The following is a 26,463-nucleotide window of genomic DNA, read 5'->3' on the forward strand; positions in this document are numbered from 1 at the left end:
CCCTTTTCGCCCCTTTCCGCGTTTCCCCAGAAAAAAAAAAGAAAGGATTTCAGAATAAAGAACACTGCAGCTTGCAGTTTGACAGCCTTGTACTCCCATACGTACAGCCTTGTGCCCCCATACGTACAGTCAGACTCTGAACAAAGGTTAATTTGCCCCCCCCCCCCCCCCGCGGCTCTTAGAAGTTCCGTGGTTTTGTTTGCGGCTCTTTGGCCAGGCCAGCCTGGCCACCCCTGACATAGATAATACGAGACCGACTGCAGACATGGGCAGAGGGAGTCCTGGGGGAGCTACAGAACGGTTTCCGGTGGGGGAGACGCCTTGAGGACAATTTATTCGTGCTGACGCAGGCCATAGAGATCGCGCAGAGAGAGAGGCGTCAACTTTACCTCTGTTTCCTCAACATCAGCCGGGCCTACGACTCGGTCAACCATGAGAAGCTGTGGAGGCAGCTAGCAAAGCGGGAGCTCGGAGAGGAGTGGATCACCCTGCTGAAGGAAATTTACAAGGAGACGACTCTGGTGGCACAGTGGCAAGAAGAGATGACTCATCCAGTAGCCATCACCAAGGGTCTGAGACAGGGATGCCCACTGTCGCCACTGCTGTTTATGCTCTACATAGCAGGCTTCGGAAACAGACTGCAGGACTGCGCCGAGGGCTTCACCCTGGAATATACGGAGACGGGAACCAGTGGGGGAGGAAAAATCCCTAAGCTAATCTATGCCGACAATATCGTCCTGATGGCACACTCCCTGGAGGGCCTGCAGGCCCTTATGAATGAGTGCAACACAATGGGGACGGCACTGGGGCTGAGTTTCAGTGCTAAGAAGTCGGTATTGATGGGCTTTGGGGACAGAGGAGACACCGAGGCAGATGACCTGAAAATTTAGGGGGAACAAGTACCGTGGGTATCACAATACAAGTACTTGGGAATTCACATTCAGGAGGGTCACAACTACCTCGAAGACCATGAGACCAGGCTCCAGGCTAAGAGCAGGAAGTCCAAGGGGATATTGACTGCCAGAGCCCTCTGGAGTTACAACCGCTTCGAGAACTCCCGGGAAATGTGGAAGATGGTGGCAGTGCGGGCCTCACTTTTGGAAACGGAGTCCTGTGTCTCGTCCCGCACGCGCGAGTGCCTAAAGGTGCGCCAGAGAGAAGTGGGACGGGCGGCACTGGGAGCCAGCCGAGGAACACCTAACGATCGAGGCAGTGCAGGGGGACATGGGGTGGTCCAGCTTCGATGCCTGAGAGGCTCGGTCCAAGCTGGGCTTCGAACGACGCCTCTGCCAAATGCAGGAAGGGCGGTGGGCAAGACAGACTTTCAAGTACATCCACCTCAAGGGCCTCTCGACTAGGTGGGTGCGACGAACACGCCAGCTGGCCCCTCCGGTATGGCATAAACAGCCCTCTCCTTCACCTGACTCCAGAACAACAACTGGAAAACATCCGCACGAGACTCGCCGAGACTGAACAGGGCAAGTGCCGGCGGGACACAAGCCGGCACTTGCCCTGTACACCAGAGAAAAACAGGAAGTCAGAAAGGTGGAATTCCTGGCAGCGGACTTCTGTTCGATGCCCGAGGAGGCATGTTGCGAACGCGGGTGCTTCGAGCCAAGTACACCGACACAGACGTGCGATGCACCCTGCGCACACAGGGGGCTGAGGAAACGCTGCAGCACGTCATCCTGGAGTGCGCGGGCCTGCAGCCGGAGGTCTTCCGGGAGATCGACGAGGAGGGCAACGACGGCGCCACTGTGGGCAGGGGTCCGCGGCCCATACCACGCTGCCCGAGTGCGGTTTACCCAGTTTACCCCCGTTGCCCCCGTGCCCCCGTTACAAAGGGGTTAGCCGTATTTCTAAATCCAAAGCCAAAGTCAAGCCACTGGCTAAACCCGGATAATTCTTTTCCCGCGTAAAGTTCGTATTCGCGATGTTCGCATCGTTTCTTCGTTATTTCACCAGTTTCTTTTGCAGCTTTGTTTTTCCATTCAAGTCGGAAGCGGCAGATGACTCGGTACGTGGTAAGTGCTCAATGATGTCGGCCAGAGCGCGGGTCTCAGCGGAAGATGATCCGGAGTGTATCGAGCTAAGTTTGCCCAAAGATCAAATTTGTTCCACTGCTGTTGAAGATCAACGCCCGTCTCTAGAAGCAACGGTGTCTTCTGCGGGCGGCGGAGAAAAGCTCACCGGAGAAAAGCTCACCGGAGAAAAGCTCACCGCAAAACCGGCAGATGCGGAGAAAAGCTCACCGATATTTTTTTAGCTTAGCTTGATTCTCCGTAAAACGTGGCAATTTAGCACAGTTCGCTTTCGTCATTTCATTAAAAATATTTCCTCGTTTTTGTAATATTCTTGAGGTTCATGGGGCGTATTTACTAATTCCTCAGACATTAGTAATCACCCATTCTGCAAATTAATGAAGTCGCAAGTATAAAATCAGAACATCGTACACCGGTAAAAAAGGCAACAATTTATTGACAGCTGAGGGTGCGCCGTCGGTAGCTCTGTCAGATAAAGAGGTTTGTTTTTTGCGAGCTAATATGAATAGCGGTGTGGTGAATCGTTTGAGGTCCAAATATTGTGTAGTGCCTAATCGATAAGTAGGTGTTTGTGGATGTAATCAGTGTTGGCTACGCTGTTTTCTTTCTGTTAATTTCACTAACAAAGCTTTAGTTGCGAGAACAGCTTCGTCGTGTCGTGTTTGTTGTCTTCACTCCGTCGTCGTCGTTTGAGTGGTTTTTATCATGTATACGTTTACCAACTCGCCCAATTCGCTACCTACCTTACAAATGACTAGTTCTTATATAGCTCACGAATAACAACGGAGACAGTGTGCACCTCTGAAGGTCATGGCTGGTGCACCGTAGGACACTATCACACAAAAGGAACATGTGGAAACACCAGCACGAACGGTTAGAAAGCGTGCATATCCGTGGAAGAAAGAAGCCTCGATATCCCATTGACTGTTTTATCCTGTTTTCAAATGTTAACAAAAGCTTCAAAGAGAATTTCAGGCACCGCGGTGTTGCGCGTACACTTTTTAATTTTCGGCATTTACACCTTTGATTTTTAGGTTTTAGGCAGTCATCATTACCTTTTTTTAACTTTTTCCTGTTCTTCAAGTTCATAAAGATTTTAGTTAGGCTTTCGTTGCCTAGAGGGTAAGCCATAAAAAACACTGGCCCGCGATTATTAATTTGGGAGCAATATACCCATTAAGCTTAACAAATATTACAAAAGAGGACATTTGATTTTTTACAAAGTTTTAATGATAATAAATTGATACATGTTACGCAGGATCCAACAGCCTCCACATAAAAAGAAGAGAAAATATCGGTGAGCTTTTCTGCGCATACGTTCAATGGCCGGTGAGTTTTTCTCCGCATCCGCCGGTTTTGCGGTGAGCTTTTCTCCGGGATTCGTCTTCTGCATGCGATAGCACTCGACAGGACCCTTTGATCGCAAGCGCAAGTTCGCTGCAAGGCACCACCTTTGGCTGCCAATCACGGTCAGTAGTTTGTGATGATCAGCCTACTGGGAACGGCACCGCCACGAAAGTACGCCTGTGCATAATGATATCGCACTGAGCGAACTCCGATATACAGGGTGTCACAAACGAAAATTTACACGGTCTTTTTTACCGCTAAAATAAACTAGGCATCGCCGAACGCTTATTCTCCGCCCAAAGATAGCGCTAGAGGTCACAACCAGATGCCAAAGTTTCAGCCCGATCCGATAACTTATTCAAAAGTTATAAGTGATTTGCTGAAAATTTCAATGGCAAAATGGCGGCCGACGGAGTTTTCAAACACATGCGGCTCCATGGCACCAGAAACCGAAACCGGGCAAAAATGGGCTCCATTTTCCCATTGAAATTTTCAGAAAATCACTTATAACTTTTGATTAACTTATCGGATGGGGCTGAAACTTTGGTATCTGGTTGTGACCTCTAGCTCTACCTTTGGGCGGAGAATGAGCGTTCGGCGATGCCTAGTTTATTTTTGCGGTAAAAAAGACCGTGTAAATTTTCTTTTGTGACACCCTGTACAAGATCGCGTGTTGCCTTTCCGCAGGCAACTGCAAAGGTGGGCGGTCGAATCGGGCAGCTCTCACAATGCAGTGTATAAGCTTTTGATTCTGTTGCGCACTCATTCGCGCTTTTCTTCTCTGCCTTGATCAGCGAGAGCGTTGCTCGAGACGCCTAGAAAGGCCTTTTGAATCAAACGTATTGGCGGTGGAGAATTCGCGATGGATGAAGGATGGATGAATGCGGCTGAGCCCTTTGGATCGGGTGGTAGCTTATGCCACCTAGCCATTTTGTTTTACCATTTAAGCTTAGAATATTTAAATGTGAAATCTATATTCACTTCACACTGCAAAGAAAGTGGGGCTATAAAATCCCCTTACCATCAGTTAATAAGAAAGTATCTTGTTTTCCCTCGCTTTCTGCCACCATTCACTTAATCTTTGCTTGGTAATCTCTACAGTCTTGAAATCCACTCTCCCTTCACTGTCTCTAAAGCGCGAAACACATGTACGACGAAACTGTCCGATCCGACGTCCGACCGCGCAATACGACGGTCGGAGGCGAGGGTTTTCAACGCTCTCCGATGCTACGAGCACCCTCTCCCCCCAAGGTCATTCCGGCAGTCCGCACGTCGGATCGGAAGGTTTTCGTCGTACATGTGTTTCGCGCTTTAAACCCAATGACTTTATTAAATCCATGTTGTCTTCGGTAGGCATAGGGTGAAGCCCTTTACAGTAGATTATCAAGTGCTCAGCCGTCTCGTCCTCCTCTCCACAAGCAGTGCACACTGTATCCATTTCCTGGTACCTCGCTCTGTATGTTCTGGTTCGCAGAACACCCGTCCTCGCCTCAAACAACAATGAGCTTCCCCTAGAATTCTCATAATTGCTTCCTTTGGCAATAACTGTTTTGTTTAATCTATAGCTTTCCAGAGCCGTCTTTTGCCTGCATTTCGTCTAGCCACCAATCTCTTTCTGTGGCCTTAACTTTCTTTTTAACTGAGACCTGCTCTTCCGTATCTCCACTATAGCCTAAAAACTTTCCTCTTAATTTCGTAGTGTGCTGTCTCCACTTTGTGTCTATGCTCCTCATGTATAGCTGAAAACCTTTTGTGCCCATTGGTCCCCATCCATTTGAATCAACCGATCCTCAAATTCTATCTTGCTCACAGCTTCCCTGCTCTCAAAAAACGCCCATCCCATGTCTCCTTGTACTCCCTGGTTTGGCATTTTGCAATGTGCCCCCAAAGCCAGCCTACCTACTCCGCGCTGTTTTATTTCTAGTCTCGCATGCACTTCGGATTTCATGCATAGCACTGCATTTCCAAAAGTCAAGCCAGGGACCATGACCCCTTTCCAAATCTCTCACCACCTCATATCTGTTGTAATTCCAAAGTGCTCTATTTTTCGTTACAGCCGCATTTCTGTTGCCCTTACCTATTATATACTTTTCATGCTCACTGAGATATTCTGCACCGTCACATATCCATACTCCTAGATACTTGTATTTACTAGCTCTCTCAACTGTAATATTCTGTATTTTCAGCCTCTCAACTTCATCATTGTTAAAAATCATGACTGCTGATTTTTCACTACTGAATTCTAAACCTAATTCCTCTCCTTCCCTACCACAGATGCTCATTAATTCCTGCAACTCTGTCCTGTTGTTAGCCATTAGTACAATATCAATCCCGGTAAGGATTGCTGAATTTTTTGGCCTAGCTTTCTGTACGAAAGGTCGAATCCAAGCCCACTCTTCTCTAGTCTATCCTCCAATCCTCTCAGATACAACATAAACAGCAAAGGCGATAACGGGCACCCCTGCCTAACGCCTCGTCTTATCTCTATTTTCCAATTTCGGTTGCCTTTCAAAACCTAAACTAAACTGAGTGCCGTAATTGAGCATGCCTGTGTTATGTCCTTGCATGGTTTTCTTGCCGTCTCACGTTTCGTGCTCTCGTCGTCTCGTGGGTCTTGTCTCGCATCTTTTTTTTTTTTTTTCAACAGTAGACGCGCGGGCGTGTCCGGACGCTCCGACGCTAGCGTGCCGGGTAGTAGCCAATCTGTCATGCTGTGAAATGAAAACATGTTTTTGTGTGACGGGAGTTTCTTTGTGAGCTGAAGCACTCGCTCCTGGAAGCAACGGCCATGGGAAACTATATTTGGTCCCTGCCTTCCAGAGACCGTGGTCACGTGACATCGGGTTTTGCCGTCCCCACGTCGCTGTAGATATAGCGCTTTTTAAAATTAAACTAAGTACCGCCGCGTGTCCATCAACATTCCTGTTCTTGTTTAAGTCGTACGTTACTATAAAAATCTTTCTTTAACACAAAAGACTGCTGTGTCGAAGTATTGATTACTTAGGTTTCTCTTGGTGCCTTCCTTTCGAGAGGACCCCGGTACGTGAAAAATCTGCCGTGAAAGAAAGTTGGTGAAGAGAAGTGAGCTAAAATAAAGAAGGCAATGTATATACATTGCCTTCTTTCTTGACTTGAACCCGCACAGTGCGCTTGTTTGTCTCGAGTTCAGTTGTTGCACAAAGCGCTTCAAGAACTTTTTGACCCTGGCTCACAATGTCTTGCATCGATGCGCTCAGGTTCTTCTTTTTTTTGTACCTTGTTTGCCGGCCTAGCAAGCACGCGCCGCTGGACGTTTTTGTCGTATTCTGGACTGTTACATGTTGCATAGAATTTCGGGAATCAGTTGGCAACGGAGTGGAATGGCACGGTTTCGATCGAACCGCCGTTCGATCGCAACCGTGCCCGCTCGCGCGACGAAGCACGCGCAACTGCAAGCCTGCCAAAGTTTCCCACATCTGTATGCGAGCATCATTGCACGACAGAGGCGCCAGCCTGACACTTGCGATTCATTGTATTACGTTTGCTTACTTTTGACGAAAATCTGGCACGTTGGGAATCAGTAAGACGTGGCAAGTGGTTTTTTGGAATTGCTCGGCAATGCCTATAGTAATGTGCTGTACACTTGTGGGATGTCTCAGCAGTAAAACCGCAAGCAGCGAGTTCCGTCACAGTGAGTCATATCAGAGCACAACACAGTGCCCCTTTGTTTGTACAGCACTTAAAACAAAACTTTTTATTTTTCTAAGAATATCTGCTCCAAAAGCCACTTTTGCTGCTCCGAAACACTCTTGGCTGCTCCAATAGCTTAGGCCAATCACATCACTGCATCAAGCTAAAACCCGGTCCCTCTAAGGATCTGAAAGAAAAACAAATGCCCAGTATGATTTGATTACTTCAGGACCTTAGTGACCGCTCAGTTAGACTCGAGGAAGGGCAATCCCTGCTTCTTGACACTGGGGGTGCCATCAAAAACAATCTGCTGTCAATTGAAAATAAGGTAACCGACATCCACAGCAGACTCGCTACCATAAAACAAAATATATCCAGCGTCGACACCGTTCAGCAGGAATTAAATGCTATAAGCCAAACCGTCGAGATAACTTAATTTTTTTTTATGGAATCCCCTTCATAGCCGGAAATTTGGCCGATGTCAGATATCAAAGTATGCAAGATAATAATAATAAGAAAAACAAAAAAAGAAGCTTCACCGTCACATTTTCTCTGAAAGTGTTGTCCGTGCACTTAGGCTTGGTCGTGTTTTTAGCGTTGATACGTGCCGACCGATTATTTTAAATTTTTTGTCTTTTAAGCCTAAAGAAAAACTCCATTTCTAAACCCGAGCTTCGTGGTACTAACATTTCCATTTCCGAGGACTTCTTCATCGAAACACGCTATATCAGAAAAATATTAATTTAGTCCGGTAAGGCGAGTAATGAACCTTTTAAACTATGCAATACTGAGCTATATGTAAACAATCTGCTATTTCTGCTGTCCCAACGGTAATTGCGTTTTTGAACTACGACTCAATTACACTCCGAGTAACGAAATTCATGACGTTAAAGTTACTAATATTTTCATGGCATCATCGTCAAGGTATAAAACAAAATAATGAGCGTGATGGCCTCACTGAATTTCCTAGAGAAATCCAAGTTTCACTAACTAATATCCGAAGTGTCATTGGAAACCGTGATGATTTGGCGTCGCTAATTGATTCGTCTACTAGTGATATTGTGGTTTTAACCGAAACTTGGCTTTTAGTAGAGTTCACAACTCTGAAATTTGGAAGTGTGAAAAGTGCTTTAACTTTTATCGTTGTGACAGGTCATTAAGAAGAGGGGACGGGTTTTTAATAGCAGTGAATGAACATCTTGAATCTTTTTATGTTAATTTTGCTATCTCACTCGAATTTGTCTGTGTGTGACTACAGTGTGCGTATTAAAGTGTCATCCTGTGCGTATGTTATCAACCGACTGAAAGTCCTACGAGTTTTTTTGTACATTTACATGATGTTCTTTATGCCATTTGGGGGGGGGGGGGCCAGCGGTGTCAAACTCGGGAGATTCTGCAGTGTAAGCTTTCGCTCCACGCCTCCAGCAGAGACCTGTTAGGTGAATGATGTACTGTGAATGTATCATTTCTACTTTAAGGTTTAGCGCTGCATGAGCTTGATTTTGCAGACAGTGTTTGCTTGTTTACAGTGTTGCGTTAAGAACATAGAAAAAAAACTTGAGTAAAGTTCAAAGTCAATAACCTACAGGTTATGTACTTCAAGTATTGTAAGCACACCAAGTGCGATGTACTTGAAGTAAAGTACTATAAATACAACATACTTTTAAATTATAGTACAAATACTTTTTAACACAATCTTTTATGATGCCCTTTAATACCACATTTTTCTTATTGTATTTTATCTGGTATGCATTGCTCCAGGGGTAATCGGAGGAGCATCAGTTGGTTTTTTTTCCCGGAAATTGCGGCAAATATTGGATAAAATCAAGCCGCCACGGAGTAGTTCTTTTACTCTGGCTGGCAAACTATCACAAGACACTTATAAGGCACTCTTTTATCGGTCTTATAGCTGCCGTTACGTCACAGAGAAATCACCAGATGACGTCTCGAAAGATGATAGCGCGTTTTCACACGATGATACACATCATTTTTTGTTTCCAAATTTGTGGAATGTACTTTAAAGTCCGGAATTATACATTCTTCAGAAATTACCAGAAAACGCATAGTAGTAAAGTACCAGTACAGGCACAGAGAATGTAGTTCAAGTAAAGTACAAGTTTTCTAATCCTACTTGAAATAGTACTTTAAGTATTCCGTGTGTAAAAGACCTCCCGATTCAGCTTTTTTTTCAAAAACGTCGCATCGTGAAAGACCTGCATATTTTAAGTCTTGGGAGTAAAGGCAACGCAAAGAGATCATGACATCTTTGCATTGCCTTTTTAGCATGCTATCCTTCAAGTACAGCACAAACTACGGAAGCTTCAGAGCGGGTGCTGCATTTTGTTGGCTCCTTTGGGGGAGGCTGCAGCGTGTGCACCTCGTGTAGTGGGTGAGAGTTCCTACGTTGGGGAGAAGCCGGGACTAGGGATGCCGCAAACTTTTTTCGAACCGAAGTTTCGATGATCGAATCAAGTGGTTTGAAAGTTTCGAAAGATTTTGAATTTTCGAATTTTCTATATCGTAAGATTTGACAGAAGTCGAATTTTCGAACTTGTTAAGCTAAGAAGTTCGACGCTTTTTGTACCGTCGAACTTATTACGCTAAAATATTCTATCCTTTTCGAACTTATCACGCTGCAAAATTTGATGCTTGTCGAACTTCCAAACTTGACTGACCAAAAAATTTGATCATTTTCGAACGTTCGAACTTCTTGCACTAAAAAGTTGGAAGCTTTTCGAATTTCCTATGCTAAGGAATTCAATAATTTTCTAAGTTTCGAACTTATTTATCAAGAGAATTGAAAAAGTTTCGAACTTTCGAATCCTGAAAAGTCAGAAGTTTGACGAACTTCGAACTTTTAGGGTAAAAGTTCGACCTTCGTCGAACCTTGAAAGACCGGTTGACGACTTCATTTGAATTCAAGTAGTGAGGTACATTCGTAACTTTTTTTCTCGAACTTTTACATGCGGTGCTGCGTTCCTTACGAAAGACAATGCCGTTTATTTCAACGTTCTGGCATGCTTAGTTTTAAAGAAATAAATTCCCGAAGGGGCGAGGAAGGACGACGGGTTTTTGACGATTATCTTTTGTGCCAGATTTGAAGTGCGCTGTAGCCAAAGCTATTCATGGTAGAGATGTTAAACGTTTTACGAATGATCTACGTGTAGCCTAGATAAGTGTCGTCTTAAGATGTGATTATTGTTATTCAAGGTGAGTTTCGAAGAAATGTCCAAACATGTATCTACATGCAATTATGCCCTAAACTTGGCATTTATTTTCGTCTAAATTGTTTGAGGTATCGCATTTGAATTAACACCACAGACAGTACATATCATTGCCATCTGCAGAATACAAAATAATGTATTTATTGTTTTTTCATGTTAAGGAATAAATTAACTCATGGGAGAAGATTTCTTATATTCCTCAAGTTCAGCATGTCATTAAAAGAAAACATTTTTTTTTCGCTTCAAGTTCCTGGGACGTGTTTCTTTTAGCCTGTACACATTTTGGTAGGAGAAACTTGTTTCGAAGTTCTGAACTTCTGAATATGCAAGAATACAACACTTCCGGCAAATTCTTGATAGTTTTTTTTTCTCCAGATTTTTCTCCCCGCATTTAATAATGTTTTTTTTTACTATTGGCACAGTTATTTAGGTCGAAAAAACATAGCTTTGAACTTCCGAACCACTAAGCATGTGACGAGTAGTGCCTTCTGACAATTAGTTTCTAACAATGACCATCTACGCATTCTTTTATGCAGTGAAGAGCAACAATAGCTATTTATATGCATAAATAATTTCAGATTAAAATATGGTTCGACCAGCCCTCTTTCCCCGTATTGTTTTCCTTACAGAAGGGGGGAAAGGGGGGCTGAAACTCCCCCTCCCCTTCCCCCCCCCCCCCCTCCCCCCGGCCCGTTTTTCCTCTCCGACGCCACTTGTATGGTCGAACGCTCCTCGACCTCGAGTTGTGTAGGGTTCTGTGCTTTTTGCGAGGCGATTCCTCCGTCCCAGAAAACAAACCTCCAGGACAATTACAAACTTAACTTACTATATGCCAGCGTCACTCGGGCGGCGTTGATCGGATTACTACCAGCGTTCAAGGGATGGGGAGGTAGTTTGCCAGGTCACTTCAAGGCTTTTCTGAGCGCCAACCTCCTGCCCTGGATGAGTATCATAATACAGTGTGTTTGTGTGATCACTACTGCGTGATGCAGGTTAAAGACCCCCCCCCCCCCCAACCCCCCCGGGTCGGCAGTCACAGTTACTGATCTATGGCCACACGTCACCCTGCACTGGCAAATTCTGGGACACTCGTCATCTCCTTTAATTGCCTGACCAACTTCGCAGTCTTGATATCGCACCCTAACTTCTGTAAACTTGATTTCATGAAAACCAGTGAGTCGTGGAAACGTTATTTGAAATTGAAACTGTGGAGGAACTTGAAAACCGGACTTCGAACTTTGAAAACTTAGACTTGAATAAAATTCAAAATCTTCGAAGTTTTTTTTTTTCTTCCGAATTTAGCGTTAAAAAAGAATTGAAACCTTCAAACTTTATGCAGAAAGAAATTGAAATCTTAGAATTGTTCGAACTTCATGTTTATAAAAATTCGAAGCTTTCAAAGTTTTCGAATTTTATTTCCAAGGAATTTCGAAATCTTCGATTTTTTCGAACTTCAGATCCCAAGAAATTCAAATTTTTCAAATATCTCGAATTTCAAGTTAGGAAAGTTTGAAATATTTGAATTTATCGAACCTCAAGTCACAAAATATTTGAAATATTCGAACCCGAAATTTTCGAATTTGAAACTCCACTGTGTTCGAAAGTTGTGAATTTTTTAAATTCAAACCTCGGTCGGTACGAAAATATCGAAATTTTTCGAAATCAAACCTTAGTTCGCTTTGCAAATATCGAAACCTTTCGAAATCGAACCTCGGGTGGTTCGCGACATCCCTAGCTGGGAGAAACCTTTCCTTTAAATACGTCAAGTCTCCTTGAGCTTCGAGGCACACAAACACAAAAAAGCCAGTCTTTGGCGGTAGTTCCGCATTTACTGGGTCTCAGTTGCGACGTGTCTGTCCGCTCCCCGCGCTTTGTAGCAGAATTGTAGCAGTGGGGGCGCTTGGCTCGTAAACATTTTAGGGGTTTCCGGCCATCTAAACCACTTCCCCCCACCCCCCCTTCCTGCCCACACCACATGTTTCCGCCTCTTCGCAAATATCGGCTGACCTTCCAGCATCTTATCCATTTTTGTGCAGGAATGTTTGTTACAAACAAACCTACCGCTAAAATTCGAAAGTTACGCTGCGTGTTCTTTGGGTTACCCGCGGTTCCTTTTCACGAGTGGTAATGCTCAATGACAATAACAGCGTGATGACCTTATAAAAGATTGAATATAAGGTGGCATCTCCGTTAGCAGACGCAAGTGTTGCCACCCACCACTTTGTGAGAGCCGCCCAGCAACATTCAGGGATTCTACCCCGGAGCCACCGCTGCCTCTTCAGCCTTGTTGTCTTGTTTTTCAGGACTGGAGTTATCAACCGGCAGAAGTAGATACCTAAGGTTGTTCCTCAGCTAGAAAACACAATTTATTAATCTCATACGTGATGTGTCTCTAACAGTCGACCAAGGCAGTACAGAATGACGAAGGAAAGAAGATTCACACAGCAGACATCGAAATCTAAACAACTTTTAAGAAGAAGAAAGAGCTGAGATGACTGACACCCGAAGATGCAAACACAGCTGTACTGCATTCACCCTCATTAATCTGAGACATAATGGGTCGCATCTTCATACGCCTCAGCCCCAAACCAAGTTTTAATACTCATTGTGTTTTCCGAATATGGCGTGTCTAATTCACGAGAACAGAATTTCAATCACAGCATAATATAGCAAGGGTTGCAGTGGACGATAAATCTGATCTACTGATTCGCTAGGTCGGCTCTGAATATTAACTGGTTGGGGTGATCAGTGCATACTCATCTCATCTCAAAAGAAGTAATCATAAATAATATAGAACATAAACTACTGACATTAGCCATATATATTGACTTTTCTAAGGCATTTGACTTAGTCAACCACAGTATACTTCTGAAAAAGTTACAATGCTATGGTATTCGGGGTCATGTACTCAATTTATTTAAGTCCTATCTGGCTGAACGGAGACAATTTGTTAAAATCAATAATTCAGTCTCAACTATAAAAACAGTACATACAGGAGTACCTCAAGGGAGCGTTTTAAGTCCTCTATTATTTATTTTATTTTCTAATGACATTGAGCACAGTGTTCCAGATTGCACAGTTATAGCTTACGCCGATGACACTACATTATTTTTGGAAGGCACGACTCTTGATGACATCGAAAAAAGGGCGAATCAGATGCTCTCGCAGCTTCATAGTTGGACGGAAATAAATAGATTACGTATTAACATAAACAAAACTAAGTGCATGCTGCTTCGAGCCAAAAACGTGACTGTTCATTCTAACCCAAATACCACCATAGCCGGGGAGCCAGTCGAGATAGTAAAATCATTCAAGATATTAGGTGTAATATTTTCAGATAATTTATCATGGAATGAGCACATAGAATACATACATAAAAAAGCCAGAAACGCTGTTGGTACTCTATCCCGGTACCGTACAGTTTTCACCTCATTTGTTAATAATTTTTCACGGCCTCGTGCAGTCATATTTTCAATATTGTCACCTGGTATGGGGTACCACTACCATTCAAAATATAAACAAACTTCTAACTCTGCAAAAAAAATCTCTAAGAGTGGTTGCAAATGTGTCCTACTTTTACCATACAGATGCTCTTTTTGTCCGTTTTAGTGTTGTCAGAATAACACACCTACATTACTACCGCCTTCTTGTATCTTATAAAATAGCACAAAAAAATCAGCATAGTTGTTTTCTACAAATAGCAAATTTAAATAAAAATACTAGTGTTTATAACACACGGCGAAGTGAAGAGTGGAGTGTACCCACCCCCCGAACAAATTATGGACTGACATCGCTCGCATACATACTTCCATCTTTCTTGAATAAGCTGAATGCTGAAACAGATCTTAGCCATAGCTTACCATTTGAAGCTTTAATGTTGATACTGTCGAAGTTGTGAATTTCAGGCTTCGTGTTGTATGTGTACCGTGTCAATTGATATCATATGTTACATTAGAATCTTGTTAATGTCTTTATTTATTATTATTATTTTTTTTTTTTTGCTTTTCTGAACTTGAAGAATGTTTTCATTTTAGATTTGATTTTTGAGCAAAGCCCTGTACGCGCGCTGCTGCCTTGGAGCTGGGGCCTCGTCAAGCTGCACATGTTGCAGCTTTTTGCCCCAGCTACCTTCTTTCCTGTGAAAGAAAAATAAAATGATTGATTGATTGATTGATTGATTCAAATGTAAATCTTAACTGTACTCTCATTGCTCATTTGCGATGCCTGTCTTTTTTTAAAATTTCGCACCCAGTTTCAGCTTGCCGAATATACGTAGTTAAAAATACAAACAAGTATTGTCGCTTCCCGTTCCTTCCTGTTTATTAATCGTATTCTTTCTAAACCTTGCAGATCAAACTCGTCAGGATTTGGGACGCAGATGGGAACGACACTTCACAGCTTTGGAAAGGTGGCCTGTCACAGGCCGAATCCCCCTTCGGTGGTGCAACGCCTTTGTGCTATATTATGTCTTTACACGAATGCGACAGAGCCAGATCAAATGAGATGGCTACAGTTGAGCCTGCTGCACGCAAACTTTCTATTTTCTGCCTTACCTCACTTTGCCTATTTACTGCCCTCACCCCACCCCCCCTGCCCCTCCCACCCCTTTCAAAGCCTTTCCTACAGTTATTGATTGAAACTGTATAATCCCTCAAAGTATGCCTTAATGTGGACAAATTAAATAGTGTGTCTTACTTTTGGTTTATTATGTAGAATCTCTGAAGGTGGTGTCTTATTTCTAAAACGGTGAAACAATGTGCACAATCTGAGTGTTTGCTTTATTGTTTGCTCAAGGCAACTGTACTAATTTCTTACTGCCATGCTTACAGCCGCAGATGCATAAAACACTGGTGACTACTTATGACCGGCGGCGCAGCGGCCAGTCGTCAGCAGTCACAACATGGTTCACAAGCCCCTCCGGTCGCAAGCAGTCACAAGTGTGTGAACTGCCGAAATTGGTTCCTTCATGACAGTACTTTCATCTTGGGCCTAGCAAAACTCTCTGCAGACATGTTCCTAGCGAACACTTATGTGTGCTTTGAACACGTCCGCAGACGGTTTTGTTAGGCCCAGTATGAGAAGACACGAGAAAGAAACGTGCCTCAGACGGTGTTTGAAGGTTGTCTTCTGCTTGGTGTACGAGCAGTGTGACTGGAACTTCATGGAGCGAGTCAAGAAAACGTCAGCAGATGATTAGTCTGCTAACGTAAGTGAACAACGGAATTCGTCTGCTACGAAGCGTCATTCGCAGACAAAATGAAAAAAAAGAAAATACTTTTCATGTCTTCCGTTAACGGACCAGAATATAGGCAGCCGTCTGCTAAAAGCTGAGTGCCGCGACAAAGTGATGCGCGACGCAAGCTGAAACTATAATGATGTGCTTTACTTCCGGTTTGATGCTATCTACTCCTGTATAATAGCTGAAATTCTCCTATGTATGCAGTACTCGCAAAACGCTGGGATGTCATGTCCAATCAGTAACCGAGAATGCTATCGCTCTCACCAGGTACCAAACACTGACCCCTAAAGTTGTTTTTGAAAAGCTGGCGAAACAGGGCTGAACAAAATCAATATGAAGAGCCAGGCACGTAGTGCGGGGGGGGGGGGGGGGGGCAGCCTGGTCCCCCCCCAAAAAGAAATCTTTCATTTTGCTGTGACCTCCTTTTCCCCCTCCCCCTCATACAGCATTTTGTCATAGGCGGCCCCCCCCCCCCCCCCCCTCCTCCTTTCTCCTCCCCCGAACCAAAATCCTGGCAACGTGCCTGATAAGAGCCATGTTTCAGCTTGAACCTTGCCCTCGGGGTCCAAGAAGACTTTAGAGAGGAGGTGGCTAGAAGTTGTTAAAAATGCATAAACAAAACTACGAATGAACTAACGAAGGATTTGAAATGTGTAAAGTGATGGCAGTCTTGAAGATGAGACATCTTCAAAGGGAAGCTGAAGCGGTTTTGTAATTTAAAAAACACATAAATTGTCTTAATTTGCCCTCCAGGAAGCCCAATGTTGAAATTATTTTTCAATTTTATGCACGGAGGCAGCAGAAAATAATTTTCAAAGTACCACTGAAGCCCCTCCCTGGAGCGTGCCGTCATAAAAGGAGTTTCCGGAATCTCTGCTCTTGCGCATCTTCTGTGCCTATCGAAGTTATTTACGCGACTCTTGCTGTTTTTAAAAAGCAGAAGAAAAAAAAAAAGACGTCATGATTGCTGTTAGTGCGGGGGAGTGACAAGCCTGCAATAGACCTTATTCATTACTAGTGTCATCTCTCGGCGGCCACGGGTACCATCAGAAGCTTGGCTCCATCTTTAAGGCTTCACCGTCCCCGACGCCTGTTGCAGCGCGAACAGCTCTCCCCGGGTAACGTTCGTGCATGTTTTTTTTTTTTTTTTTTGGTATATTGGTGGTGTTAGTTGCTTGAGAATAAGTTACGAATATTAAGCGCAAGTTTGTTTTCAGTGGTTTCACTAAGTTCTTTTTAGAAAAATGAGCTTCATTCCAGCACCAGAGCAGGCCGACTCGGGCATTTGTTTTAATTGTGCGTTAACTTGCCTGACCAGCTGATTATGCCTGTTCGCACAAGAAAGATTTGTATGATATATTTAGCAGGGCCGTCAGCCCCTGTAGGATAGTTTGTTTTTATTTGGCATTCGCGGCTGCGGGTCTAAAGAATGCAAGCAGTTCTTCGCCCAGTGCACCTTGACAGCTGGCATGTGCAGACCCGAATTGCAGAGTTCTATGATGGGTGCGTTGAATATTTAATCTTTGATCCTGCAGATATAATTCCACACACACACGAAAAAAAACAACATGAAATTAAATTTTTAAATAAATTTGTATTCCGTTCCTTGGGGAGATCACCAAAGGTAGCTCAAAACAAAATTATAAGGAGTGCGTGTGATACAGCCCGAATTTACGATAGTAGTATTTTTATTGCAGGTAAAAAATAAATACTACGCTGAAGATCTACACTAGCATACTCACACAAGCGTATGCGAGGCACAAAAGCTTAAAAGGAAATGACCTGAGTGTCGCCATGGTGCAAATACGCGAAATATAACGTATTTAAAAAAAAATCATTTCATGGGAAGTAAAACATTTTACTATTATAATCATGATAATAATACTAACAAATAAATTCAGTACTTGCACATATATACTGTTTGGCCCCTTTAGAGAAAATGCAGGAATAAACGTCGGCGACATTTTAATGTGCTCATCCTGGTAGTGCGGTCACATAGCTCAGAGAGCTTTTGAATTTCATGCTTACTCGCAATGCAATATGACCAGTGCTCATAAAAGTGGTTGCCTGCAGTATTGGTTAAAAATAAAAGCTTCTCCCGCAGCGCGAACCCATTCAGTTGGGAAGCGAGCGAGCGGGACAGTCAAACTCGCCAACAGGTCCAGGTTAGCAGTCAAGAGCCCACTTTTATGCTTTCGACTACATCTCCAAAATGTTTTTCGAAATGTGAGAGTAGCGTGATAATGATACAGCGTAAAGTAAGCGAGCGTTCACCTTTGCTTTTTAGCACCGTTGCCTTTAACATTCATGTGCAAAACGAAGTTGTCACGTCGCCTGGCTCTTCTGCACTTTGCATCAGCCTTCAATCGGTTGTAAAAGACCTACTTGAGCGGGAAAAACAAACGCAAAACAGTGTATATGAGCGGTGTTGACCTGACCTTCCCGTTGCTCTGCACGAGCGAAGCTACGATGCTACCCAACATCAAGCTCCCAAAAAATCAGATAAAATAATAGATGCTTGCAGATGTTACATACAATTATCATGAGCCCTTCATGCCATCGTGGAAAGTGTCATATATTAATGAAATGTTTAGGAGCCCTTTAAAAACAACACTAACGCCGCAGGTGCTCTTTTAGGGAGCATGAATAGCACAAGAAAGTGCTACATCTATTCAAACGTTGGCTATAATACCTTTAGAAAGAAAAACAATACAATCCGAATGTTTGCATCGGTTGTTTTTAATTTTATTTTCTCGTTGAATACGTAGCGGAACAGAGCAGTCATGCGGTTGCTGCGCGCCACTCACGCGCTACAAACGGCCACAGCGCTCTGCCATTCGCCTCAAAGATGGCGTCGGAAGGAAGCTTGGCGCCACGTCCGACAGATGGCGGCCGAATCTGAATAAGGTTTATTGCTCACGAGCGACTCGCGCTTGGCGGCCGAATGATCCTTTTATGACGTAACGACTGGTCGGGGTTTTTTCGTGTGTTCTGGCGTTTAGTTACATCTTCGGGGAAAACAAACGAAATATTTCGATTTATGGGATAAAACTACGCTGGAATCAACCTCTATCTCATTTCTTGGAAGAAGTGTTTCAGCTTCTTTTTAATGAAGACGATCAAGAGGAGAAAGCCACTCTAGCTTGTCTTGAGTTTGAAGAAATAAAAAAACAAAACATTCGCGTTGCAATAGGGACTAAACTTTATACTGGTGATGAATGGTGATCAATTTATACTGGAGATCACTTAACCAAATTATAACGTTTTATAATCAATTTCTGGATGATCTAAAAGGCTTTTTACCAAGCGGTTCAATGGGGAACTCGTGAACGTGAACCAAGTATCTCAGCTAAAACTCGTTCTCCCTCAGTGGGCCCCGTTTATGTTAGTTTTTGGCAAAATGCGAGCCTGATTGATTGATCTACACTGCATATCATTTTATGAATGATGGCATTAGTCACGCGGATGCGGCACAGATGGAACCGGCAAACATTTTCCTCGCTAGCGGTTTGACGCTGCATACGTATATAATGAAACATCTCGTGGAAATAGAAATGGTCAGTGTTATTTGGCCAAAACATTCACTCTTGGAAATTGTATGGTCACATAGGACTTACTTTTCCCGCGTCCTTCAGATTGAAATTTCTCGCTGGTACCCCCCCTGACAAATGGTGTTGTTATCCATGCCCTGTCTAATCTCAAAAGTGGCCTTCAGTTTTTTACTTGATTAAGCTGAACTGCAAATGCGCGTTTTCCCATTTGCTGTTTTCTTTTTTCTTGTCTCTGCGTCGTAATTCGTAATCATTTACTCCGCAGTCTAATCAAGCAATGAAGAGCCAACTAGACCAATTCCAAGCACTGGTACCCTTCAGTTTTAGATTTGCTCATCCAATGTGACGATAATTGAGGGCATGTAAAGTACCTTTGTCTTGGAGACTGTTTATTAATACTCATTCTTCTAAACTTTGCAGGCCTAGCTAACCGGAAATGCTCTTAAATGTGAGCAACCCTTCGCTGCCTAAAAAGGAGGGGCAGCCACCAGCCATGTCAACTTTTGCAGTGCGAGACCTTTGGGCTACATTTTTTCCCAGATGAATGGGACCAACAAGTCGGATCAAACAAGGAATGGCCGCAGCTCAGCCAACTACATGCTACATTTTTATTCCCTTCCGTACCTTCATTTGCCAACACACCATGCCCGTTTTGTTGACCTATCATTCCCAAAACCTATGGCGGTGATATGCCGTACAGTTGTTGGTTCTGTGGCATGCCTGCCTTTCTTTCAGCACTACAGAGCGGGAGTGATGTAACTAAATCCCTTCCTTGATCATATTTAGTTGTGTCTTTGTCGATTTGTGTGGGACCGTATTGATGTAATCCTTTACTGTATGTTCAAGGTGAAGTGAAACTTTTGAAGTATGTATTTAATAGAGAAGGATTGCCTTAATGTATGATTCACGTGCAATTTTTACAATCAATGTTTTCGGGATTTTCAGTATTCAGTTTGATGCCTGTGTTTTTTCGTGATATGATTATTTTACCCTTTGAATTACACTGCAATACGAATGTAAACCCCTGAATTGCTCTACTTCATATGCATGATGTGTCTGTGTTTGCTTGTTCTTTAAGTTTGTTCTGATTGGGCTTCTGTAATGGTGTAGTATAAAAAAAATGATACTAAAGAAAATTTTATCTTCAGTCCTAACAGAACTTGCCCATGCAGCATTCAACTCCGAATGGCAGAGAACGGACTGCGAGGACAAGGGGGCGGAGCTCTCTTTCCAAGGAGCCGAATTGCAGAGGCAACCATTGAAGATGGACCAGGAGGGGAGGACAGACGGCGGTGCGACTTCTCCGCCCAATGTTATGGTGCCCACAGAACTAACAACACCAGGTATGAGAAGACGCACACGGGACAATACTCATCCAGCCTCCTTAGCACCTTTTTGTAGGCTCGGTTTTCCAGAAAATGGAAAACGTGAGGAGCCTGATGTGGTACACAATGTTTTCCCCACGTGGAAACTTCATTAAGTTTTAATTAGTGGCCTGCACCAAACCGAAAAAAATATTGCAACAAAATTTAATGTTTTCTTTTTGTTTTTGTTCCTTTAAGTAAGGGGGGTGTTACATTCCAAAGTCCAAGAACTACAACTCAAGTGAAAGTAAACAAACAAGCTGGGCTCAACTGAAGGAACATTCAGTCTGGGCACTCGAAGTTGCAATTGATACATATTATTTAATATCGGAGAAATGTATCGTGCTGAGTTGCTTATTTATTACGAAATTGTCTTTTTCTTTAGTTCTGGTTGATTGAGTAGCTCTCACAAATGCTATAAATTATTTTCGACGCATGAGATAGCCCGAAAAGGTTTCGCTGCTTCAAATGATTGAAGATTTTCTCACAACAATAATTTGTGTCGCCGAAGTCGCTTTAGACTGGCAAATGTCCATATCAATGTCGATATAGAACCGCGTTTTCCTGTTTCAAATCGCTCGTAAAATATTCGCTGTGTACTTTAGTGATTTTTCAAGTTTCTAAGGTACACAACGATTAATAAACGAGCCTATTGAATGCTATTTTGTGTAACCTAATAATCTGTTTGCGTGTAAACGACCCTTCCAGTGTTACTTAGTACACAGTCACAATCATTATGATGTCAACACGCTATCACCCAGCGCTCCGTACTGGCAGCGGTATGCAGCCGCAGCGTTGTAGGCATTACCAAAAAAAAAAAGTAAAGAAATACGTTACTCGTTACTTGCAAAATAAAGGAATGCGATATCGTAATCGACAGAAAGTAATGCACAACATTTTTTTTTTATAAAAAGACAGTAACAGCGCTTTTGCTATATTTTGGTGGCAGCGTGTTTCGACACTGGGATGACAGGCGCTGGCTTTGGGGTTTTTATAAAGCGGAAATTTTTGCGTGGGGAAAACAGTCAAAATTTAGACGCAGCCTACTCTACAAGCTAATCGGACAAATCAATCAGCGTCAAAATCACAAGTCACTTGGCCTTGTGTGTTTATTTCAGTGATGACAGAACACGTACAAAAACACAGAATACCATGATGGTTCCCTTTTCCCTCTTTCTGATAATTCCCCTCAGCTTGTAGCATCAGCTGCATCTGGATTGCAGGTAAAGTGTAGTATAGAAACTGGCAAAAAAATATAGGTGTACTTTTTTTCAAGTTTTCAGAAGATGTAACAAATAACTTAAATACGTTACCCGTTACTATGGTGCCTGGAACGCGTCTCCGACTGGTGTGTTTAGCGCACCCAAAAAAGTGGTCCCTTGATTTCTGCCTGATGACGTCATACAAGTGTCATGCTGTCGCTGGTCGCGATCCTGGCGGCGTCCCAACAGCGGTGGTGTTTGTAGCAGATGCTTGATCTGCTCAAAGTCGCTCTCAAGTGTGGCGGTCCACGAAAGTTTCGGCAGCCAGAAGTTGGGACGCCATGACGACAGCGACACTTGTGTTCGGTTGTGCTACTCGCAGCCTTCTCGTTAGCATTTCTACGACAGCTGCCAGGATCGTGACATGCAAGAGCATGACACTTTGGCTTCGGTGACGTCATTTGTTGCCACTTCGGGACCGTTTTTGATGTATGGGCGGGATAGGACGCTAATCAAACCAGTTTAAGACGCGCTCCAGGCACCATACTATTACTGTCTTGGAATAGTACCGACTACATTATCACGTTACTAAAAAGGTAAGGCGATACTGTTAACGACATTACTTGTAACACGTTACCGCTAACACTGGGCAGCAGCGGCCGCAACGGCTTGAATTCCATTTCGTACTTGGTTTGGAGAACGCGCAAGCCACCACAGCTACGGCACGATAGGACTCCCAGAGTCAAGTCTTGAATGGTCACCTGTAGACCTTTACAAGCATTGTGAATGAACATTTTTAACATCTGAAATGAATGAATAACTACTTTAGGCCGCAACTGCATAACGTAATAGCTGCGCCAACCTTTCTTGCTTTGTCGTGTCATCCCAACAGACTGCTTCGGAGCATGCTATGGCGACAAAGTGGATACCTTTGTTCGTGACAGCCGCAGAGGTGGCACCTCTCCCCAGACCAATTCGGGCCCACACAAGCAGCAGACGCACCGACAACCGAACAAGCACCGGTGCCGCTTCTGTCCTTACTCATGCCTTTCCGGAGCGGCTGTCGCCATTCACGAAAGGACTCACACTGGCGAGAGGCCCTTCAGTTGTGGTGTCTGCGAGAAAACATTCGCGCAGAAGCCTCACTTGACGTCTCACGTTAGAATTCACACCGGAGAAAAGCCGTTCAAGTGCAGCACGTGCAGCAGGGCGTTTACTCAGAAATCCGCCTTGACGAGTCATGTGAGGACTCACACCGGAGAGAAGCCATACAGGTGCAACACGTGCAGCAGGACGTTTACTAACAAAGGCAGTTTGGTGAATCATGAGAGGACTCGCACAGGAGAGAAGCCGTTCAAGTGCAAGACGTGCGGTAGAGCGTTTGCGGCTTATAGCAATTTACTTAATCATCGGAAAATACATTGCAAGTGATCGAAACCCTTACATGCATCATAGTTGTGGATAGGGTTCAAACGAAATACTCGAGCACCGACGTGTGTTCATTTGGCTTGGCGATAGGCCTGCAAGGGTTCTACTTGCGAGCAGTGTGTGTTTCGCATGCTTCATAATCTCTCAGCCTCTTATTTATCGTGTTAACACAGATAAAAAAAAGTGAATTTACCTTAAACGAAGCGAACATAGTTTTTTTTTTTTTTTGTGCACGATAGAAAAAGAAAATACTTGAAGCCAAGTCTTTTTTTATTCATTTAGAGTCATTAATCACGTGCTGCTCCTGGAGTCTCTCGGTTGTCTGTAGGGTCACTTATGTTGCTTACAAGTCGGCCTACTCATGACCATAAATAGACAAACTTATAAAATAATTAAGGTCTTTCAATAGCAACAACCTTGAATATTGCAAATGTTAAGAAGGTATTCGAAACTATTTAACACACTTAGCTGGAAACTAATGCTTTGCTCATAGGACTGCAACAGAATATACATGACTCGAAGATTTAGAAATGCAGTGTAATTTCCTATCTCATTTCGTTATATTCTTCGTCCTTTTTCTTTTTGACCGATTTGAGTATCTGAATTCTGATGACATCATTCAACGTGCTTGCTACATGTAATACTCGTATGTATGTCTTCCTTTTGCATGATTTTATTCTTTTTTGCACATTCACGAAGACGGTTCTGATCATTGAGGATATTCATACTTTAAGTGCTATTCATTTGGTGTTCATAAACATTTTGTTTCACCTTAGGTACGAGCGCAGACAATGTTATGAGCCAGAGGACCAATAAAACAGCGCAAAAAGCGCAACGCCATGGCGTGCTCTCTGTGCTTGATAGGACTAGCCGGTGGAGGAGCACGCACAGAGAGATGGCGACAGAGAACTCGTTATAGCTTTGTGTCTCTTTTGCTGTTTGATTGGCCCTTCGGCTCATAACATCGGCCGCGCTCAGACCTAAGCTGAAACAAAGTACGGTTTCACTTGAATTCGTCAAGCTTTTAAACATTTGAAATTCCTCTTGTAGTGAACGAATCATATACATTTGTTGTACTAAAGGTATAATTGACCTCATTGTGTATTCATCTATCTAAAAACTGTATAGGCATAATCCATCTAAATATGTCTTAATCTGCAGTGACTGTACAGTGGTTTTCACTATTGCCATAAGCAGCAAAATTGATGGAATTGGAGTCCTGTTCCCAAGCGTATAAAACATTTGTTTTGACATATACAGGGTGTGTCCGAAAACGGGCAAAATCGCTACTGCAAAAATGACGCATCGCACAAAAAAGAAGTCTGTTGCCATAGTGGTGTGTGTCCAAGGAAAGTTGCTAGAGCTCAATATAATGGGATATTTAATAAATTCCGAGTACTTAAATTGTTAAATATTATTCTTAAAGGATGGTTTCAAAGATAATATTGTTCGGCATCATTGAGAACGACTAAATGCACCCATGTTATAATGGCATGAGGCGCATGCGCAGCATTTTACGGCGTTCTGAAAAAATGCCTTATTTGGACACGTATCTGGCTCTCAATTTCTTATCGGAGAGCATCTCCGTGTGGTCAATCTCGCCTTCTGATTGCCCGCGTAGAGATGCACTCCGATAAGAAGCTGAAAACAAGACAGGCGTCAAAATTGAGTATTTCTTCAGAACGCCGTAAAATGCTGCGCGTGCCTCATACCTGTAGCATGGCTGTTTTATCATAGTTTTTGATGATGCTCAGCAAGATTCTATTTGAAACCATGCCTTTAATATCAATAATTAGCAATTCATTTATTAAATAAATCACTCACCTAATTTTATTGAAGGCTAAAAGTTTTAATGGCAGGTGCAAAGGGCCTAGACTGGCAGGGTGGTGGAAACTACGAGCCCGTTGGACCAGTTTTACGTTGATCTTTCGAAGCATGCCCGTGCTCCCAGCTATATCCATGCAGAAGGCATAATCAGCAATGAAAGGGAGGCGGTTGTCCGGTCCAGCAAGTATGTACAGTAGTTCCCGCCGCACTGTCAGCTTCAAGGGGCCGTGCAAAGATATTGGGTATTGGGCTTTCTGGCACCTGTGGGACCCAAGCACTGTTGTGCCTGTTATAGAAAACACGTAGCAAAATACCGTCACTCTTTAGATCGTCAAAACTTAACGAGTTCTGAGATTCGTTACCATCCTAAGAACGTAACAATATACCAATGCGGTTACTTTCAAAAGAGAACGGACGTTACTTTTGCGCCAATTTGAATATCATTCATATTCGACAGTAAAAGGCCGAGGATATGAATTTAGACAACAGTTCAACTTCTACGGAGTCATTTTTTTGTGTGTTATTAGTTTATAAGATTTGTTGCATATGTTTATTATTTTGAAAACTGGCTTGATCGACTGTTCTCTTTTTTATTTTCTCTTTCTTTCGCAAATAATTTAGTAATTTTTTGCACGACCATGAGGGCTCAGCAATAAACTTCGGTTGAATAAAACGCTGGTTTGAACAAAGAGGTAACCACGTGTCGCCAAACTTTTTCCCCATTTGAAGGGATACACTCTTGGGAGTATTTATAGGTACTCCCATGAAAATGGGGTACTATGCATTATATTACAGTATACCCTTTTTTCTTGGGAATGTTGTAAAGGCTCTCCGATTTAACTCTTTTAAAAAGTCGGCGAACCAGCGCACTCAGTTGGGCACGCGCACAGTGGAGATTGCGAACAGCTTCGCTGATTCTTTCATAAGTTTGTTCTGAAAGCACTTAAAACCCGGTTTCAAGCGCATTTAAAGCAGGGATATTAAAGGTGTGTCACGAAGCGGTCCGGACATAAATAAATTGATAAAAAATTACTGACAAGGGCAATATAACTAGGGTTATCTGGTGGAGAAATTTTAGGACCGAGTGTACTGTAATGAATAGTAAATTAGGCAACGCTCTTATGGGCGAAAAGAAGGATAATTCTATTTGTGATAAAACGAAGCCGCGTTGTAGGCAACATAAATTACTAATGACAACAGTAGGCTAACGACACATTCCGAATGTGATTAAAGCGTGCAAACCGGGCTTAGCGACAGTTAGTAAAAAAAAGAAAGAAAATGGAACACTGACAATGACCTATCGACCCTAATCGTAAACGTTCGTCACGAACGCAACTGCAGAAGATAGTTATTCCTTCAAATTTGCCCCAAAGAAAAAAAGAACATCTTATTTTTTAGACTGCCAGGTCTTTATACCAGGACTGGGGGTAGGCGACTGGGAGGTCTGCAGGGTGCCATTAAAAGGGTTGCGCTGCTACACCCCCATTTGAAATTTTTTTTTTTAGCTTACTAATTTATTTGAACACGGCGGTTTTCGTCAGAAAAAAATAAAGCTTGTGTTGGAACACTA

General features: G+C 43.2%; 1 protein-coding gene across 6 annotated transcripts; it reads left to right on the forward strand.

Annotated features, from left to right (window-relative positions):
- The first annotated feature begins 87 nt into the window (after nucleotides 1-87).
- Nucleotides 88-26,463, forward strand: LOC120836413 (zinc finger protein 239-like). 6 transcript variants are annotated; one of them, XM_040205280.2, is made up of 7 exons: nucleotides 88-1,920; nucleotides 1,978-2,024; nucleotides 14,633-14,785; nucleotides 15,112-15,219; nucleotides 16,540-16,639; nucleotides 20,245-20,415; nucleotides 22,531-26,463. In XM_040205280.2, the coding sequence occupies exons 2-7, from the start codon at nucleotides 2,010-2,012 to the stop codon at nucleotides 23,067-23,069; spliced, it is 1,086 nt and encodes a 361-aa protein (XP_040061214.1). In that variant the 5' UTR covers nucleotides 88-1,920; nucleotides 1,978-2,009; the 3' UTR covers nucleotides 23,070-26,463. The 6 variants fall into 6 exon arrangements, with proteins under 6 accessions (XP_040061214.1, XP_040354973.1, XP_042149120.1 ...); XM_040499039.1 differs by having other exon boundaries at nucleotides 88-2,024; XM_042293186.1 differs by having other exon boundaries at nucleotides 88-2,024; nucleotides 14,633-14,723.

This window comes from Ixodes scapularis, unplaced genomic scaffold (genome assembly GCF_016920785.2).
Source record: "Ixodes scapularis isolate PalLabHiFi unplaced genomic scaffold, ASM1692078v2 PGA_scaffold4__175_contigs__length_147842914, whole genome shotgun sequence".
NCBI classification, from domain to species: Eukaryota; Metazoa; Arthropoda; class Arachnida; order Ixodida; family Ixodidae; genus Ixodes; species Ixodes scapularis.

Bases quoted from the DNA above. Each gene is read 5' to 3' on its own strand.
- LOC120836413 (XM_040499039.1), top strand. The intron at 15,220-16,539 runs GTGTGTGAACTG...ATTCATTACTAG, and splicing joins CCGGTCGCAAGCAGTCACAA to TGTCATCTCTCGGCGGCCAC. The intron at 16,640-20,244 runs GTAACGTTCGTG...TTGCCCATGCAG, and splicing joins GCGCGAACAGCTCTCCCCGG to CATTCAACTCCGAATGGCAG.